At 39.9% G+C, this 17,790-nt stretch overlaps 1 protein-coding gene across 16 annotated transcripts in view; it reads right to left on the bottom strand.

The window, feature by feature from the left end:
* The window catches only part of GTF2I (general transcription factor IIi), a 94,388-nt gene that overhangs the window by 41,543 nt on the left and 35,055 nt on the right, over positions 1–17,790 (bottom strand). For 8 of the 16 annotated variants that reach the window (XM_021005817.2, XM_021005802.2, XM_021005804.2 and 5 more), the window contains 3 exons: positions 13,658–13,735; positions 3,540–3,599; positions 1,510–1,566 (listed from right to left, as the gene is read on the bottom strand). In XM_021005817.2, coding sequence (XP_020861476.1) covers positions 1,510–1,566; positions 3,540–3,599; positions 13,658–13,735 — 195 coding nt within the window. The remainder of the gene's footprint in view (positions 1–1,509; positions 1,567–3,539; positions 3,600–13,657; positions 13,736–17,790) is intronic. The other 8 variants (XM_021005805.2, XM_021005813.2, XM_021005807.2 and 5 more) reach the window with 3 other exon arrangements.

The following is a 17,790-nucleotide window of genomic DNA, read 5'->3' as shown; positions in this document are numbered from 1 at the left end:
GAAGAATTATGACAAATACATGTAGTACCTCTAGGGAGAAAAAGGCTTAAATAAATGACAGTAAAATAAATAGCATCAAACAAAACGTTTAAAGGTCCTATGGATACTCCATAGTGTGGCTAGTTAAATTCAGATGGACACAACTGCACTACTATGAACTGAACGAAATACAAGTCAAATTCCATTATAATGAAATCCTGCCTAGATATAATGAGAGAGAACCTTTCCAGAGAGCCTGTGAGTGGCAGTGAATGACAACATTCCAACACAATGGAATAATTTCGGTCCCCCCCTCAAAGGTGATTATAATGGCATCTGACCTGTATGTCTCTCCCTCCATGTCTACACTGGCACCCCCAGGGTCAAAGTCGAGATACTTTCACACATTTAAGAAGTTAACTTCCACCACCTGACCTCGCTTGGCACATCCTTCTCGTTAACATGATGGCATGTCAACAGGAAGAGACTCAAACTACCACTTGAAGGGGCCTTCTTTAAGTCAATTCGCCTGCCAGGGAGCTGGGCAGTTTCCCCCAGAGGACTTAGGAGAGTGTTGGAAGAAAGAGAAAAGAAAAAACAAGGAAGTAAAAAGGTGAGAATGTCAAAGCAAAACCGGCCTCTTTGTCCAAAAAAAGTAATCCCGCAGGCCCCAGTTTTCCAGTGAGAAAATGATTACCAAAAATTACTCCGAGAGTCAGACATCTCGGCAAATAGCTGAAAACATGCCTGGTGGCTGCCTCCGGGAGGGAGAGAGCCTACAGATTTCTAAGAAGAAACTCTCTCGACTAAAAAATAAAAATAAAACATGAAAGAGAATATCATCAGTTTGGAAAAGGCTCGTCACTAGGTTGTGAGCTCAAGAAATCAAACAAACTGCAGGGCCAAGAGAAAAAAGTGAATAATTTATCTGTCCTCAAAGCAGGTGGTAGACTTCTAAACTGCTCCTCTGACAGAAAACGTTTATGTCTGTATGGTATGTTCTTAAAAGCTGGAAAATATCCTTTATTCATGTTGTCATTTACACTCAGAAATCACTCTATGATCACAGGAAGATCTAAACATGATACACAAGGCTGAAATATCGGGGAAAGGGTTCTTTAATTTAAACTGCCCTTTTTCCAAGAATCTTTAAATTCAAGCCCATAAGATAAACAGTTCTAGTTTTGGGATGTCCCATTATAACTGGAAGATGAGGTAGGTGAGCAGGGACAACAGAAACATGAGAATCATCAACAAATTTCTACTTACCATTAAGCTTTTCATCCCCAACTTGCTTAAGTGGTCCTACATTCTGTCCCCATTTAAGATCAGAATATTAACAGATTAGTTATGTGACCTGTACCACAGTCACCACAGATGCTAGAACTAGAGCCCAGCCTGCTGCTGAGGAGTCAGGCTGGAAAGCTACCTTTAGGGTCAAATATCTGATATTTGAAGGCAAGAAGTCTCAGGCAAATAATCAGCAAAATACAATTTTTTTTTTAACAAAAAGCTTCTCATTTTTCTAACCTTCCACTGGTAATTCCATCTCTGTTCCTTCATTGCCCTCCGAAGAATGATGGCTTCCTAAAATGAAAGTAAACACTCTATAATAAAGTGATTTAAAAAAAAAAAACTTCATACCCTAAAAATTCAATTAAATATTTGCAATACAAATAACTCAGAACCTTCATGCAACTTCCAAGTAAAACAAGTATCATCCGATTTGTATTTCAAAATTAAACTTTCCCCTTTCAATGCTTTTGTGAATGCATTTTATTAACAGTTTTTTGGTCATTCACCACCTGGCCCCAAACAGAAGGAAAAAATGGTCAGCTTCTGCTCTGTGAGTATAAAGACTGAATGCAAATTATTTTACTTTGTAATGATACTAAAAACTATGGCCAATTAATTACTAAGCAATGTTACATTCTAAAATTATCACATTTATAGTTCTAAGAAACAGTATTTATCATCTGTCAAAAAAGAAGGAAAACAAGTTTCTTCTTCCTTTGCTCAGGGTGAAACCTTGATGATAAAGTTTGGGTCACCACGTTTTCCTTCAGAGCTGCGAACCTCACCTGGTACCTTCTCTTACTCTCAAGTTCACAGAGAAGAATGCTACCCATTCAATGCTTTCAGCAGAGGGACACAGTCTGAACGTCCACACGGAACGTCACGTACTGCAAGTGTAAATCACCGACATGAAGGAAATGTCTGGTTCCAGGCTGAAGTCAGGACTATCGCCATCAGGGCTAAATCATCTCAGGGATCCAACAGAAGAAATCCGAGAAGGAAAAGCCCCTCGAGTGCCCATCTGGGTCTCCCTCTAACCCCCAGCTGTCCAAAAAGCCTCCGTGGCCCTGGGTCTCTTAGTCCTGACTTTACTCACAACCTCATCCCCTCTACTTTCTCTTCTTGCTTCATTCTCAGAGGTACAGCCCCAGTCAAACATAAATCTATAGAAGTATCACATACGTGTGTGTGTATGCATGTGTGCATGGGTAGACGTATACACACATCTACACATGTCTGCACATATGCATGTGGGTGTCTATAGAAAATTAATATGGGAAAGCCCAGTCTGCTTCTTTTCGAGTGTTTTAGAACACTTGCAATCACCTCTAATGTTATGCTAAAATGTTCATTTCTTCATGTCTCACAGATGTTATTCACAAGTGATTCCAACACCACACTTGAGGTTATGAGCCACGACTACCCAAACATGTCATTAGCTCTTTCTAACTCCCAAAAGGAGTTGGGATAACACATATAGGTACACACTAGACTTAAAATCTGTTTGAAATCTGACACGTTAGCTTGTGAAATACTAGGTTTTTAGGGTTGGTAGTGGTAACGAATAATGAAGCTAAGAACAGAAGAATGTCCTTTATAAAGATAAAAGAGAAAAAATATTTACAAGTACATCAACCCTTGCCTTGCTTACCCTCACAGAATTATTGTGAGGAAATAAGAAACAAAGACCCACTCTTGGGCCACTGCGACATAGGGCTCTCCTAAAAGAGTCAAAACCAAACACTTGGAAACAACAGAATGTCCGATTATATGAAAACTTAACAGTCAAGGTAACAATTCCTAGCTTATTTTCAAGTTCTTTGAAAGGCTTACAACATTATAATATCAACATTGACACTCCTAACGATACAAGTACCAGAGTTCCATCCACACCAATGTAAAATATAAGATACAGATATTGACATTCAAATAAAGTATGGCCCTTTATCCATAAAGTCTAATCAACATGGTTTCATCCTATGAAAAACTGGTATAACACTTTGAAAAAGTACTGGTCCCATACAAGTTTATTTCTATATATCTAAAAAAGGTTCTCTCTGTAATACATACAAGCTCTATCAACAGAGTGAGAGAGATCAACACAGCTCAATTTTTTTCCTTTTCAATTTAAGAAATTGTGAAAATTCAAATGGTGATATCACAGCACACTTTATGCAATATAAAAACTGGAACATTAATAAAAAAACTGAACATTAAAATATTAACACTGCTCTCTCTGAGAAACAGAAGAGAAAAATATCTACCTTGAAAAGACTTCGAAAGAGGAAGTTTTTCATCAACACCACCAGTTTCAGAAGGGCCTGCTTTGGAATACAAAGATAATAACTCAAACTGTAATCCCAAAAAATCTCTTTTGGGTCATTTAAGTCAACAAATTCAAATTTTTTTATATGAAACAACAGCCTTTTCATGAAGATAAAAGGCAAAAGAAAAAAAATAAATGGATGCACGAAAGATGTCAGTCCACTGAGTTATATTAATGGAACAAGTACATTCAGCCAAATTCATCCACAGAAACAGTCAAGACAATTTCTAAGTCCACACATTGTGACAATGAATGACAAGGAGACATATGGTGTGAATGGAAATGATACATAAAAGGATTCAACTAAAAAGGGTTAGTTTAAATAAGGTCCAAGTTGATTAAAGCAAAACAAATCTTAACTCATGCAGAAAAAGAAGCAATAGTCAATTAAACACAGCACCTGTTTATTCCATCAAAATCTTAAACAGTCCCAAGCAGATTGAAATGTTGATACTGTTATCTTAACTGAAATCGAAACATGTCAAACCAACATTACAATTTCCTTTTCTAAAAGCTGTACTTCTTTATAACACCATTTCAGAAAACATCTGAAGGACCCTTCACAAAATGATGTAAAATTCTGAGCATTTCACTAGTTTAAAGCACCTTATGAAAGTTACAATAAACTTAAAGACTTGGCTTTTAATAAGCACTTTGTTTTTTATTGGGGGAGGGAGAGAATGTCCAGAATTGCTAGTTTAACAAGGTGGGGAACTCCCGTGGTGGAGCCTCTCTACAGCAACAAAGACCAGCACGCATTCACCACCCGTGCATTTGCCACCCGAGGACTTGCATGTGAGGTTGAGTGACTTGCCCATAATCATACTACAAGGAGGTGTCACAGAATCTGACCCAAGGTCTTCCCAACTTCTCACCTCTTACTTCAATCCACCTCCCTCTTTACTTCTATTTTCTCCTATCTATGTACCCTCCAGCCACCTTAGGATCACAGGGTTACAGCTGGAGAGATCTCTGACCAGCAAGTCCAATATTCTCAATTTGATTTATCAATAAGGTCCAAAAGGTCACAAAGACTTTACTGGAAGCTGGAGTTCTTGGCTTGTGGTTCACAGACCATGGACAAATCAAATTACAAGAGATCTGTGAACTTAAATTAGAAAAAAAAATTCTATCCTTACCTTTACTAATATCTAATTGAAATGGAGCATTTCTTCCAAATATTTAAAACCATTATTCCGAAAAGGGCTTCCCTAGATCACCCCAGGGGCCCATCCAAGCCACCAAACAAGCTAAGACACTTAAGACACACACACGAGTTCACTATATACTAAAGCTTTTACAAAAATGAAACCAACTTGACATGGCATCCAGCATCAAATTCTTCAAATGGAGGATTGCCCCAGATACTTGGAATTCACTTGGGGAAAACAAACCAAAGATGCACCAAAGAGAGAAGGGAAATGCACAGAATTAGAAGGGGCTTTGATTTAATAACTCAGACATCTCATTTGGTTTCCATTAAGTATTCAAGCTTTTCTTTTAGCCCAATTTAAGTCAAGAAATATTTAGCCCAAAAGAGGATACAAAACTTCAACGGAAGCAAAGCTGGGTGCTAGGCCCCACTATTCCTCCTTCTCTTCCCCATCCAACCCTTCTGCCCCCCTTCTCCAACTTTTGCCAGCACAGAAAATTGTTAACTAAGATTTCATGGGACTTCACCCATAGGGTAGATGCAAAGTATACCAAGAATTTGTCAAAAGAGCAATCAAGCTGTGGAGCTAAATAAAGCAGAAAGAAAGGAGTACAATGAATGCACCAGCTAAGGACCTAGGTAACAGGGCTGAACACCAATCAGAACTGCTAGCAATTAAAGAACTCACTTCCAAGGCTGCGATGGTTTTGCAGTGAAATCTGATTCTAGAAGTACACTTGAATGGCATTAATTATACAAGAACCAAGTATCAAAAGCAGCTATGACAACACGCCTCGAAAATGGACGCCCTTAGAAAAGATTTTTTAATGTTGTTATAGAAAAGAGACAAAATTCTAGAAAATTCCTTCACATAAAAGCATTCTTTAGTTTTTTATCATTTAAAAAAAAGGAAGAAAAGCAAACAAAACAATGCCCTTGTGGTACAAAGGGCAATGGAACATCACTGTGCCATAAGAGACAATGATGTAAAGAATGTGGAAGCATGTGAAGACAGCTGAACTGATGCAAAGTGAAGAAAGCAGAGATACACAATGCTACTGCAAGTGAGATGGAAAGAGCAAAAGATATTAAAACTGAAGATGATATTATTTTAATGGCTTGGTCTGAAGAAACACCCCAACTTTTTTGCACAAGTGGGAGCCTATGTATGTGGAACTCTGCATACCCCTTCTGATTCAGTAGGGGGAGCGGTTAGCTCTATGAAACGGTTTTTTTTTTTCATTTTTTCATTCTTTGTTAAAAGGTATGATGCTCAGGGTCATGGAGAAAAGGGGTATATAACAGGAAATAAAGGTAATACAAAAACAAAACCTAGCAATAAAACATTTTTAAAAGAATGTGCTAAAAGACTTTTTAAAATTGATATTAACAGACAAAATTTCTTTTACAGTCAAGGTACATTTTCATAGGAGGCAGCTGCATGGCTCAGGGCCTAGAGTCAGGAAGACCTGAGTTCAAATTTGGCACCAGACACTTACTTAGTTGTGTGATGTCGGTAAAGTCACAACCTCTACCTTAATTCAGGAGAAGGAAACGGCAAACCATTCCAGTATCTTTGCCAAGAAATTCCATAGACAGTATTGGTGTAATATGGTCCACAAAGAGTCAGACATTACTGAACAACAATATTTTCAAAAAAAGACAGTTTAAAGATCCTTTGCTGACAGAACAGACTTGAGTCACCAACCTTAATGTGAACTTAGGAAATTTTATATATGTAGAAGTGTACACATACCTCCATAAGCAAATATTATTTATTATAATGTGGCATGTAGAAATATTTCTTGGGCCTTTCATTAAAGAATTCTAGAAATGTAAACCTATACTGGCATTCAGGGTGGATTTATCTAACTGGAGGGTTTCCTGAAGGAAGGTGAGTGAACAATGCCAAGAACAGAGTGCCAGCACGACCCGTCCAAAAGCACATGCCTAGTAATGCTTTATTCCCAGCCACAGGTTTTCAGTCTTCAAACTGGTCCAAATTCTTTTCCTTGTAATCAGAAAAGTTAAGTGATTTATACTAGAGAAAACCTCTCGACTACATTACACTAAACACGTTTTAAAGCTGAAGATCACTGAACTTTGTCTCACTTCATGGTTGCTTCCAATTGTAAAATGCGTATTTAGAAGGTCATTACTAGAAAAAGCTGGCAGCTACACGTTGACGTCTGAGTCATGCAACAGATGAAAACACAAGCCAGCTCTCAGTCCTCCGCAGGACTACGATGATCACATGTGATCACGGTAGAGACTGAAGAGGGAGAAAGGGCAAAAAACCGTAAGTTCTTTCTCTGATTGTCTGAAAGCCTCCATCTGTTGGTGCTCAATGCACAAATCTGGTCCAACAATTGAGCCCTACATAGAGCTCTGGGCCTGAAGTCAGGAAGACCCATCTTCATGAGTGCAAATCTAGTCTCAGATACTTCCTGTGTGAACCTGGGCAAGTCATTCACCCTGTTTGCCTCAGTTACTCCTCTGTAAAATGAGCTGGAGAAGAAAATGGCAAACCACTCCACGAAAACCCCAAATGCGGTGACAAAATGTCAGACATTACTGAAGTGACTGACTAATGGAATGAAATCCATGAAGCCTGGCCACATTGAGATCCTCAGTATAAAGCACCTTCTAGTGCTCCAGCTCAGTGAAGAAAGCTCACAGTCTCTCTTCAGAGGCCACTGAGAATGGGGAGCTTTTTTCAGAATGCCTCACATCATGAGACATCTCGTCATATGATCATGGAAGTTAGAGTGAGGACACAGGGCACAGAAGAAAATGAGGCAAGCTGCTCCCCCAGTCCAAGCAAGGAACTGATGAGCTTTGTCAGCTCTGGGAAGCCTGCTGAATGAAGAAGCTCCAAAGGGCTGAGTTGTTTTGGAAACACAAAGGCAGCTCAAACCTTAGAGCTAAAGAGAAACTGAGGGGGAGAAATAGCTTCCCCCAAACAACAGCCTCGGTGCTCTGGCGGTTTTATAAACTCCATACACCAACAAATGACCCCTATGAGATATATTTGTAAAATGCTTCAGATGCCCTCAAACACCTATTGATGGAGGAGCATTACTATTACCGTTTCATGTTTTTTCCCTCTTTTGTGAAGGCCTAGTGGCAAAAAATAGCTTGCCTTTCACTGGGCGCTAGTGGAAATAGGATGTTTAGCCATGGTCTGCCATGATCCTGTTTTGGTCTTGACTCCATAATTCTGATATTAGGATTGTTGTTCTGGGGGTTGGGGGGGTACTTGAGGGGATTTTTCCTTTCCCCTCAAGGGCAGGGATGAAGGCTCTGAGCCTTCAAGTTAGAATACTTAATTAGTCGCGGTAAAACACATAGGAGCAGTGGAAAGAATTTTTATAAGGGATCCATATACAGAGGGAATAGTAATGCCTTCTTCTCCTGAAAGAAGCAACCTGGATTTTGCTCACAGAGCTTCCTTGAACTGTATGAGGGTACTAACTACTGAGCCACAGGCACATATGCCTCCCACTATGTGCTTCCCTGCCTGGTGTACAGTGGGAAATGCCATGACATCATTCAATGTGTGAAAAGAAATTATTACTGTTACCTATATAGTATACTTAAATACCAGCAACAAACTTACAAAGTCGTAACGAGGCCTCTGGGTTCACTGATAAGGTAAAAAGAAAAAAACTTCTATTCTCATAGTCACCATACTTCTCAACCATAATGGTACACTAAATATTTAGTGTTTTAATAAAAGTCCAGATCAGGAATTGATCTTATTTTTTGTCAAAGACCCTTTTGGCAGTCAGGAAGTAGATCCCTTCTCAAAATAGTATCTTAATTCCATAACACAAAATACAGAGGAATGCAAAGGAAACCAAAGGTTAGTGAAAATAAAAGTGTAACTCCTTCCCCTTACCTGCCCATCCAAGTATATGGAATCCCTGAAACCCATCCAGAGATGTACTCACAACTCAGTATCATGCTTATACCCATAATTCCTTTGCCTCTTTCTGAAGACAAACACTGTTTCTCCAGTTCACTCCACAACTTATTAAACATCTACCATGTGCAAGATACTACAACATCTGCCCTTTAGAAGCCTACATTCTATTCAGAGGAAACAAACCACACACAACTAAGAAAAGGGAAATCCCTAACAAAAGATGGAGTGGAGGGAGTCAAGGAAAGGACTCTGGAAGGCGCAACATGCGTTGGACCCTGAAAGAGAAGACTCTGAGGAAATGATGAGGAAGGAAGATGAGTATCCCAGCAACAGGCCTGCACAGGCCCAGGCCAGAGAGAAGATCTGGTAACTAATTGGACGTTGAGGGAGAGGGAAGAATTTTTAAATAATTTTTGCTAATAAAGCATGGGGGGGGTTGGCTATGTCAGCATAGTCAAAAGAGGTGATAATGTATAAAAATTATATTATAAAATAATTTTTTAAAACTTTCCTGCTTTTAAGAGCAAAAGACAGCAATATAGGAAACAATAATCTCACAAGGCCACAGATTTTTTAATAAAAGACACTCAGCAAAACAAAAAACAAAACCCTATATTTGCTTCATTATTAAGTATACTCAAACTTCGTACCAAAACCAGAATCAGACACATTTTTAACTAGATAGAAATGGAATTTTTTAGTATAGATTATGACTTTCAAGTTAGAAGTTAGATTATAACAACAGACATCACTGGCATACTACAATGCATGATTTTCTGTGACTAGTATTCTTCACTCAAAAGACCTTCCCCATTGTTGTATTAGGACTACTAGAGTTAGCAGGGGAAGGGAACATCTTTTTACACATGATCTAAGGTCCACAGTGGTAAAGACTGGATACATCATCTTCTGACTCCAATTTCACTGTTCTTTCTACTACCTGGGCTGTGTTCTTTAGCCTACTTATTAAAATAGAAGACCAAAGAAAAGTTGAGAAAATGTTAAAATACATATCTAATATTATCAATCCTACAACAGAGGATTAATTATACAATTAGTAATAGAGGAATCTGATGTGCCTCATAGTATGAGTGTTTTTGGACCGAAAAAAAACTTGAGGTTAAAGTATTTTTGACAGTTTATCCCTATCACCTTTAATAGTTTCTGCAAACTACTTACTTTTCTAGTAGCAAGCATGACATCACTAATATCTGCCATGGTTTAAAGAAAAAAAAAATGGAAGTAGGAAAGATGCAAACAATGAGACTTTGCCCCTCAACCTCGGGGATGCCTGGTGAAATCAACCTGCCTCCATACCCACTATATGTACTGTGGATCTCAAGGCTAAAGGAAGAGGCTGAAAACAAGGGCATCGACTACAAGAGACAGGATGCCAAGGTACACAGGTGATTAGCACAAACATCAGATCCAAAGACACTCCAAGCAGAAGCCAAGGAAGAAGTCACCTTGAGATGCAGAGTTCTAAGGGGCAGGGGACTGAGCTGAGGAGGCACTGGAAGGCCAATACCACGAGGCTAGCCGTGGTACTTCCAGCCTGGATGACATCAGGAGATCCAGTCTGATCAAAGGATGAGGAAAAAACATTTTCAAAAGAATAGAAATGGAACAAATCAATCAAAGAAAAGGAAAAGGAAACAACTCTCATGTTTTCCCTCACACAGTAAAATGAGAGAGAAAAAAGATGTAAGGAGTCAATGTTGGAGGGGTGTGAACCAGCCAGATAATTCTGACTGAGGAGATAAAAACGACTAGCCAGGGAGTCTACCACTGGGCTTATAACCTAAAGAGGTCAAAGACATAAAAAAGACCCTGAATCTTCATAGCAGCCCTTTTTCTTATGGTAGCAAAAACCTGCAAAGTGGGTACTCATTGATTGAGGAACAGCTGACCAAACTGGTGGTACAGAAATGGAATGATTATTACACTGTTAAGAAACACAGAATTCAGAGAAATGGGGAGGCTTATAATGTGATTCAGGCAGAAGTAAGCAGAATAACAGAACAGTATACAAAATTTACCACAATAACACAAAGAATGAGGCTAAAATGAGGCTAGGCACTGAGTAATTATAATGATCAAATAATGGCCCTGGAGAAGAGATGAGGACATACCTTGCTCCTTGCAGTAAAGAGGCAGAAAATCATGTATATACACTATGTGGAATACAGTCAGTCCCAGCCACGTGATTGTGTCAACTGGGTTTTACTGAACTGTTTTCTTTGGCAATAGGGAGGGTTTCCTTCACGGTGACAGTAATGCTTACATGTGTGTATGGAAAGAAGAAGTTTATGTCAAAAACTGCTATTGATAAAAACAAAATGCAAATAAAATTTGTCTAAAAGATTAGAAAATAGGCGATGAGGTCCAATATGATCCAAAGTTTTGGGAAGAAGGATTAAGTAATAACAATTCCTCAACTATTTACACTTTCCATATTGCAAGTACATGGTAGCAACTAAGTCTCCAATGTCTCTGGCTATTCCACAGGGAATTACTTATACATTATAATTGGCAATGTTCTAAGTGATATTTATATTTTTTGCTCAGGTCTTTATCATTTCTAATACTTTCCTATTTAAATTCAATGATTAATCATACACAGAATGCACATTAGGATTATGAAGCTTGTTTTACGAACACACAAAATGAGAATGTATAGAACTGGCACAGAATCAAGGACACAGTACTTGAAGATATATTTATGCATGCATACCTGCAAAGTGTTAGCATTTTTAAAGGAAAGAAAATCTTCATTAAAAGTATATATAAAGTCACATTGACTGATCTACCACAGCATCTTATTACAAACAATGGCATATTAGCATGTAAATGCACTTGTAAATTTATTTAGTGAGAACCTTCCCAGCAGCATTTTTCACCAGAAGATATTTCTGACTTTCTAACCAGCCTAAAGTTTTTTCAAAGGTTAAATGACTGTTTTGCTACTGTTCATAAAATCATAAAAAGACAGCTACCAACCCATCTTGGTGCGCCACCTACACACAACCCAATATATTAGAGATTCCTCCTTGAAGCTTCTGCTGAACCTATGCTGACTACACATTTTCACTAAGGCAGGATCACAGCACATTACTTTAACTATTTCTCCACCACAACATTAATTAAGTGTGATCCAGCATCAACCTCTTGCATCTTCAAACATAAAGACTGCTTTAAAAAAAAAGGGATTAGAGAAAGCCAAAACAAAGCAAAACTGAGCCAGCACAAAGTCTGAAAGATAGTGCCCATGCAGGCTTTCCTGGGCTTCTTAGGTAATCAATCAGAGAGCATGAAGTTCTTCCCTCCCGCTAGTCAAGATTACTACAGAAAAGTAAGGCATTTACGGGCACTGCCCAGACTCTCAGCCAAACACCTCCCAGAATACACCAGGTCCATCAAGACCTCTCCGTGCATGTGCTGACCCAGGTCCTTTACACATTTGTTTGTCCCACCTCTAGCAATATCTTACACAAACAACCTCTTCCTTCATCATTTGGTGGGGGGGGAGAATCCTCTCAATCCATTTGTGAGCCCCGTCCCCCAAAAGGGAAAATGAAGTTCTGAAGTGAAATCAGACATGATAAAGAATAGGAGCAAGCTCAAAAGACCTTGAAAACTCCTTTTTAAAGTCTCCAAGCTTTCTGAAATACAGCTACTTTTTCTTATCCTCCTAAAATGGATAATTTTTTTTAAAAAAACCTTCTTACTGTCTGTTTCTGTAACAATTTTTTGGGGGAGGCTAGGCAATAGGGTTAAGTGACTTGCCCAGGGTCACACAGCTAGTAAGTGTTATGTGTCTGAGGCTGGATTTGAACTCAGGTCCTCCTGAATCCAGGGCCGGTGCTCTATCCACTGCGCCACCTGGCTGCCCCTCTGTAACTATTAATACTGTAATGCTCTCTTCTGCTACTTTTCATCATATATTCCAGCTACATTACTGATTAAATCAGACCCTTGTGGGCTAACCTCCATTTACATAATTGCAACTGTGGGAAAAGCCAACGTGAGCTCCAAGATGGTTTTTAAAACCTAACTAATCCATAAAATTTATAACAGCCTGCATCTGAAGTTCTGAATGGAGGTAATATATCTGCAATACCCAAGTTTGGGCAACAATCAATGCATGATTAATGACATGCAACCAGGTACAAACTGAGCTCATGAACTTCAAAAATGTTAAAGTTAACTGACTTCAGGAGATACACCAACTTTTAACCATTTAATTGATTTAACAAGCCTTTTATTAAGCCAGGCACTGAAGGGCACAAAGAAAAAGGCTCATTCCTAGCCTCAAAGAACTATTTTCTATTGTATCCACCCCAAGGTTATTCATGAGCACAAGTTATTAGATGGACACAAACAATTTTAACACACAGTAATGTTAATTTTATTTAAATGGTTACCACAGACAAGTTATTCCAGAGATCATTCCTGAAACATAAACAGCTCAACGTACAACCAACTGGGAAATCTTGGACAGAAAAAAGAAGGCTTTCTGCCAAAAAACTAGGATCTACATCAATGAATGCACTGAGATAAACAGATTTTAGACTAATTGCTAATCGATTCCTTCCTAATTCATCAAAGGGGTAAGTAAAATATAATAAAAGTGGGCTTTCAAACTACGATTTACAGGTGGTTTAGATAATATAAATGATGCAGGCAACAGCAGATGAAAGAACTGTGAAAATGCTACAGCACATCTTTGGGCTGTGACACAGTAACTTTGGGGAGAGAAAAACCAGCCAATCTCAGTCGCCTGAGCCTCCCTCCAGTGTCCTTTCTCTTCCCTGAAGCTTGTTTGGGTGTAAGTGACTAGTCTGCCCACCCAGCCTGTCACATCTTTTCCCCGGCAGCCACCAGCAGGCTCATGACCGAATCAGCAGCAAGTAAAGCAGGAGAGAGCCAGCTCCACACTGCTCAAAGGCACATGGGACAGGAGGGAGGGCATTACCTTGAACGTTGTATTGGTAGTAATCAGGGTCTTCTGACTCCTCTTTAACTGTAACAGCTGCCATTTCCAATGAAATGCCTTTAAAAACAAAACCAAAAATATCACCAATTTTCAGATCAGATTCCACGATAAGGCGCAATCCTACTTTCTCACAATCTCCAAACCCCAAGGTTGGCTTAACATGACAAAATTAGGATATAATGAAAAGTCGGGTCACACCCTGCTGTTACAGGATTAGAGGTATGCTGGTAACCATAATGTTTGGACTTATGTGCCACTAACAAGCTACCACCTGAAATTCTTCAGTTTTGTCTTAAAGGAAATGAAAAAAAAAAGCTAACAAATCTGGTCAAACTATACACAGCCTATTCAAACAAAAGAGCTCCTTAACAGAGAGAGAAGGTGCTAGGCCCTGCCCATGGTCTAAACCTTCTCCCTCTATATACCTGGACCTTACCCTCTAGAAGCTTCCAGTCTTTGGCACCTCCCTGTCTGTGACCTCAGGGTAGATAACGAATGAGGCCCTTAGCATAGACCTCCACTCCTCCCTACAAAATGAGTGACCACTCCCAAATACGACCTCTCACCCTATTGGCAGAGCTGGGTGTGACCCTGGATATAGCTTCTCCCGAGATCACTGAAAGCAATCCCGTTTCCTTTCCTATGACGTGAAGACCAAGGCTTCCACTATAGAAATGCCACTTTTGGCTGCATATCCTCACTATCCCAGGTCATCCTCCCCCCTACCTCAACCCTTTCCTGACCCCACTGGGTGTTTGCAGCTCAGCCAGTCTCCCCTTGAACACATCCAAGTGTCTGTGGTTTTCATAACTGACGGGCTCATCTTAATTCTTCTATGAAGTCCCAGTAATGGGCCCCCAAACTGGTACCCAGAAGTGTTCAGTTTTTGATCACGTGGACAAGGCCCAAGGCTTCTCTTTCTCCCCTTACTCTTGGGGGACTCTTATTCTCTCTCTTCCTCTGCCCCATTTCTCATCTTTCCAGGGCTTTTTTTCTTTCAACTGCTATATATGGTGCTTGCCTGGGAAAACTTCAAGGATGAGGAGGTGGAGGCCTGCTTAGAGCCTTGGAAAAGAGAGAGGTTCAAAGGCCTTGGAGTTTTCTGAAGAAGCCCTATCGCTTTTTAGCTTAGGTTTCTGGAAGGGGCAGGGAAGAAGAGGGCCTGTTAAGTGAACCCTTCCATAATCTGGGTGGGTCATTCTCTGCCTGTGCCCTCCCTCCAGGCCCTGGAGGAACTCCAGCCCCCTTCCAACTTTCCACCCCACCCCAAGGGGCAGGTCTCTCAAGTAACAAACTGCTTGAGGGCAGGGATGTCCCAAAAGGAAGTACTTCCAATCACCAAGGCCCAGATTAATGAATGCCTCTCAATTCATGGTGTCCCAGGCCCACCAGCCACCCAGCCCAGCTGGCTAAAAGGTGGGGACTTAAAAAGAAACTCCTAAAGAAAACTAACAGTTTTAAAACTAGTAAATACCTCTATTTTGCCATTAAATTTGTCTAAGACCCGGAACCCTCTAGTCCTCAGAAAGATTAACAAATGTCCCTCAAGCAAGAGGTCTGAGGTCCCAAGGCCAGTCACTGCTAGAATGCTCTCTGGCACCCCGGCACCTCTTTCCACTGGTATAACTTCAAGACTGAGTAACAGACCTGAGGGGGCACAAAACCACCCCCCCCAAAAAGGCTCTCTCCCAACTTTAAAGCTACCCCTCCATAAACAACTAAGGACCCACCATACCCCCAAAAGCAATCTTGAACAGTGAGGAATTGGGGCCCATAGTCATTGACTTACTGACCTCTGTTTATTATTTGGTATTAAGTTGAACTTTCCAGGTCCTGAGGCAGCCTGCTCTAAAATGTCACCTCTTCCCTAACTATACCCTTGGCTTCTGGATCTTTAATGCCTTAAGATTCTAGACTAGAAATTTCTCGTTTCCTGGCACCTACCTGCTGTAACTTCAGAGGGAAAATGTTTCCCTTTGAAAGGTCTCAGCTTCCCTGGTGTCATGAGTGAAGATAGAAACAGGAATCCTAACAAGAGCTCCGGGTCATGGTCTGCATGAAGACCATCATGGTGGACCTGTTGTTTTCAGGATCTTTAAGCCTCTTTTGAAGACACAGAAAGTTCCCGGAACCCAAAAGACTCCCAACAAGTACCCAAAACACAAAACCAAAATAACTGCTTAGAATGATACAGAATTTTTCTTTAATTAAAGTGAGAAACTCACTTCCCCAGCAGAAACTACTGGTACACTCCTGATCCCATGTACTTTATCATTTCTCCAACTCTTCTGAAAATTCTGTTGCCAATACAATGTTTACTGACCTCTGTCCCCCTCCCCAGACTCAAGGACTTTACAGGTCTCTCACTACATCTCTGTAGAGTACATGTATGCTTGCTGCAGTGGAAAAGAAGCTGTGGCGCAAAGCCCGAGGATTACAGGGCTGTGGAGCCTCTGAAACGACTAGGCAGCCAGCATGTGTCCTACCCTATGAAAACTGCCTAAGATGACACTGTTACCAAGGGGGCACAAAATCTGCTCAAACTTAATTAAATATTTAAGAGAGAATCCTCAGATAGGACTAAACTACTTTAAAATGTGGTAGAAATTATTAAAAGAAACTATGACAATGATCTTGATTCCCAGCCAGTGAGTGAGAAAACACTAGGAGCTCTGACATTTAAAGTCCGAATATTTCAGAAAGAAAAATGAAAAAGCAAATCATCTTAATTTTGCAATACTCTATAAGGTTAGAATAAAACGATGGGTTGAGGCAGAAGGAGAGGCGCTTGTGGGTTTGGGTGTATAACTATACACACACACGAATAACAGAGAGCTGACTTCTAAAATACGCTAGATGCTACTGCTGAATGACTTGATTCCTGTAAATTGAACAATCATTTATTAACAAGCATTTAGTGTACAGGGACTAAATTGTCTCTCCAAGAATCTTTTATTTCGTATTCAGGGGTATTATTAAATTGAAATAAACTCAATCTGTTTACCAGAGAATGCTATTTCAAAGGTGTACAAAGATGCATTTGAATATATTATTTATATCCTCTTAATTGATTTATTTGGCAAAAAAAAAATATGTGCAGAACCTCTGCTCTCAAAAGAGAGCATCAGGGAAACAAAACCAACACGGAGAGCAGCCAGAAGCACAAACAGCAGGACTCCAAGGATATCCTATCGATGGTGCAGACTAAGATATTCAATCACAGAGATGCAGAAACTATAGTTAAAGTAATGAGGCTGGGGGTGCTACACTTCTTTCTTTGGGAGGGTTTGGGGAGAACAAAATTTTTGTTATTGGGAACAAAATTTTTAAAGGACAAAAAGGAAAAGGCTTGGCAGATGGGAGGAGGCAGACCACTACAGCCAAGTGGAGGGTGCTGAGAGAAACTGGCCTAAGAAGGAGGTGGGAAACTAACGAATGCTGTTCTGTAGAGTTGGAAGGACACTGGGTCAGTGCAGGCAAAACAAATGTGCGCTTCCACTGAAATCCTGACAGGAACACAACAGTCCCCAAGATGTTGTGCAGGCAGCAGCGGCTGGGTCTAGCCTTAGATAAGATAGGGGTGCAAAAGGACAGGGAGTCCAGGTAGAGCTCAGAGAACTGCCCCAGATCACTTCTTCCAGGAAAAGAAAGCAGAGATGTCAGCTTTCTGTGGCCAAGTTTGGCTCTGGGCCTCTAGAAATTTATACAGAACTGTCCCTAACAACAACAACGTTCTGAAATTTTCAGTTTTGAGGTGCTTCAATGAAACCACACAAACATAAATTTGTGATTCCCAATACCTGCTCTATTTTAAGAACTATACTGAACCATTCCCAGAAGTATCATTATGTGAAGAGATTTTGCCAGCTTTTGAAAAGTTTTTAATAATTGTGAAAAACAGTAACAAATTAAATGACATTAATTGAAATTTTTTTCATAAAAACAAGGAAAAATAATCAATTCAATGAGCTCTCTCTTTTGAAAAAAAAAGTATTAAATTTGTATTTCATCACACAACTACGTGAGTGACCTGGGGACAAGGTGATTGTCCTCCCAGTCTCTGCAGTAGTCAGCGAGCTTTTGGGGAGGGGTCTGTGACCATGGTCATTGAA

Source organism: Phascolarctos cinereus, unplaced genomic scaffold (genome assembly GCF_003287225.1).
Source record: "Phascolarctos cinereus isolate Bilbo 61053 unplaced genomic scaffold, phaCin_HiC Scaffold_5;HRSCAF=322, whole genome shotgun sequence".
Taxonomy (NCBI): Eukaryota; Metazoa; Chordata; class Mammalia; order Diprotodontia; family Phascolarctidae; genus Phascolarctos; species Phascolarctos cinereus.
The sequence above is the reverse complement of the archived record's forward strand: the minus strand, read 5'-3'. Positions and strand labels throughout refer to the sequence as shown.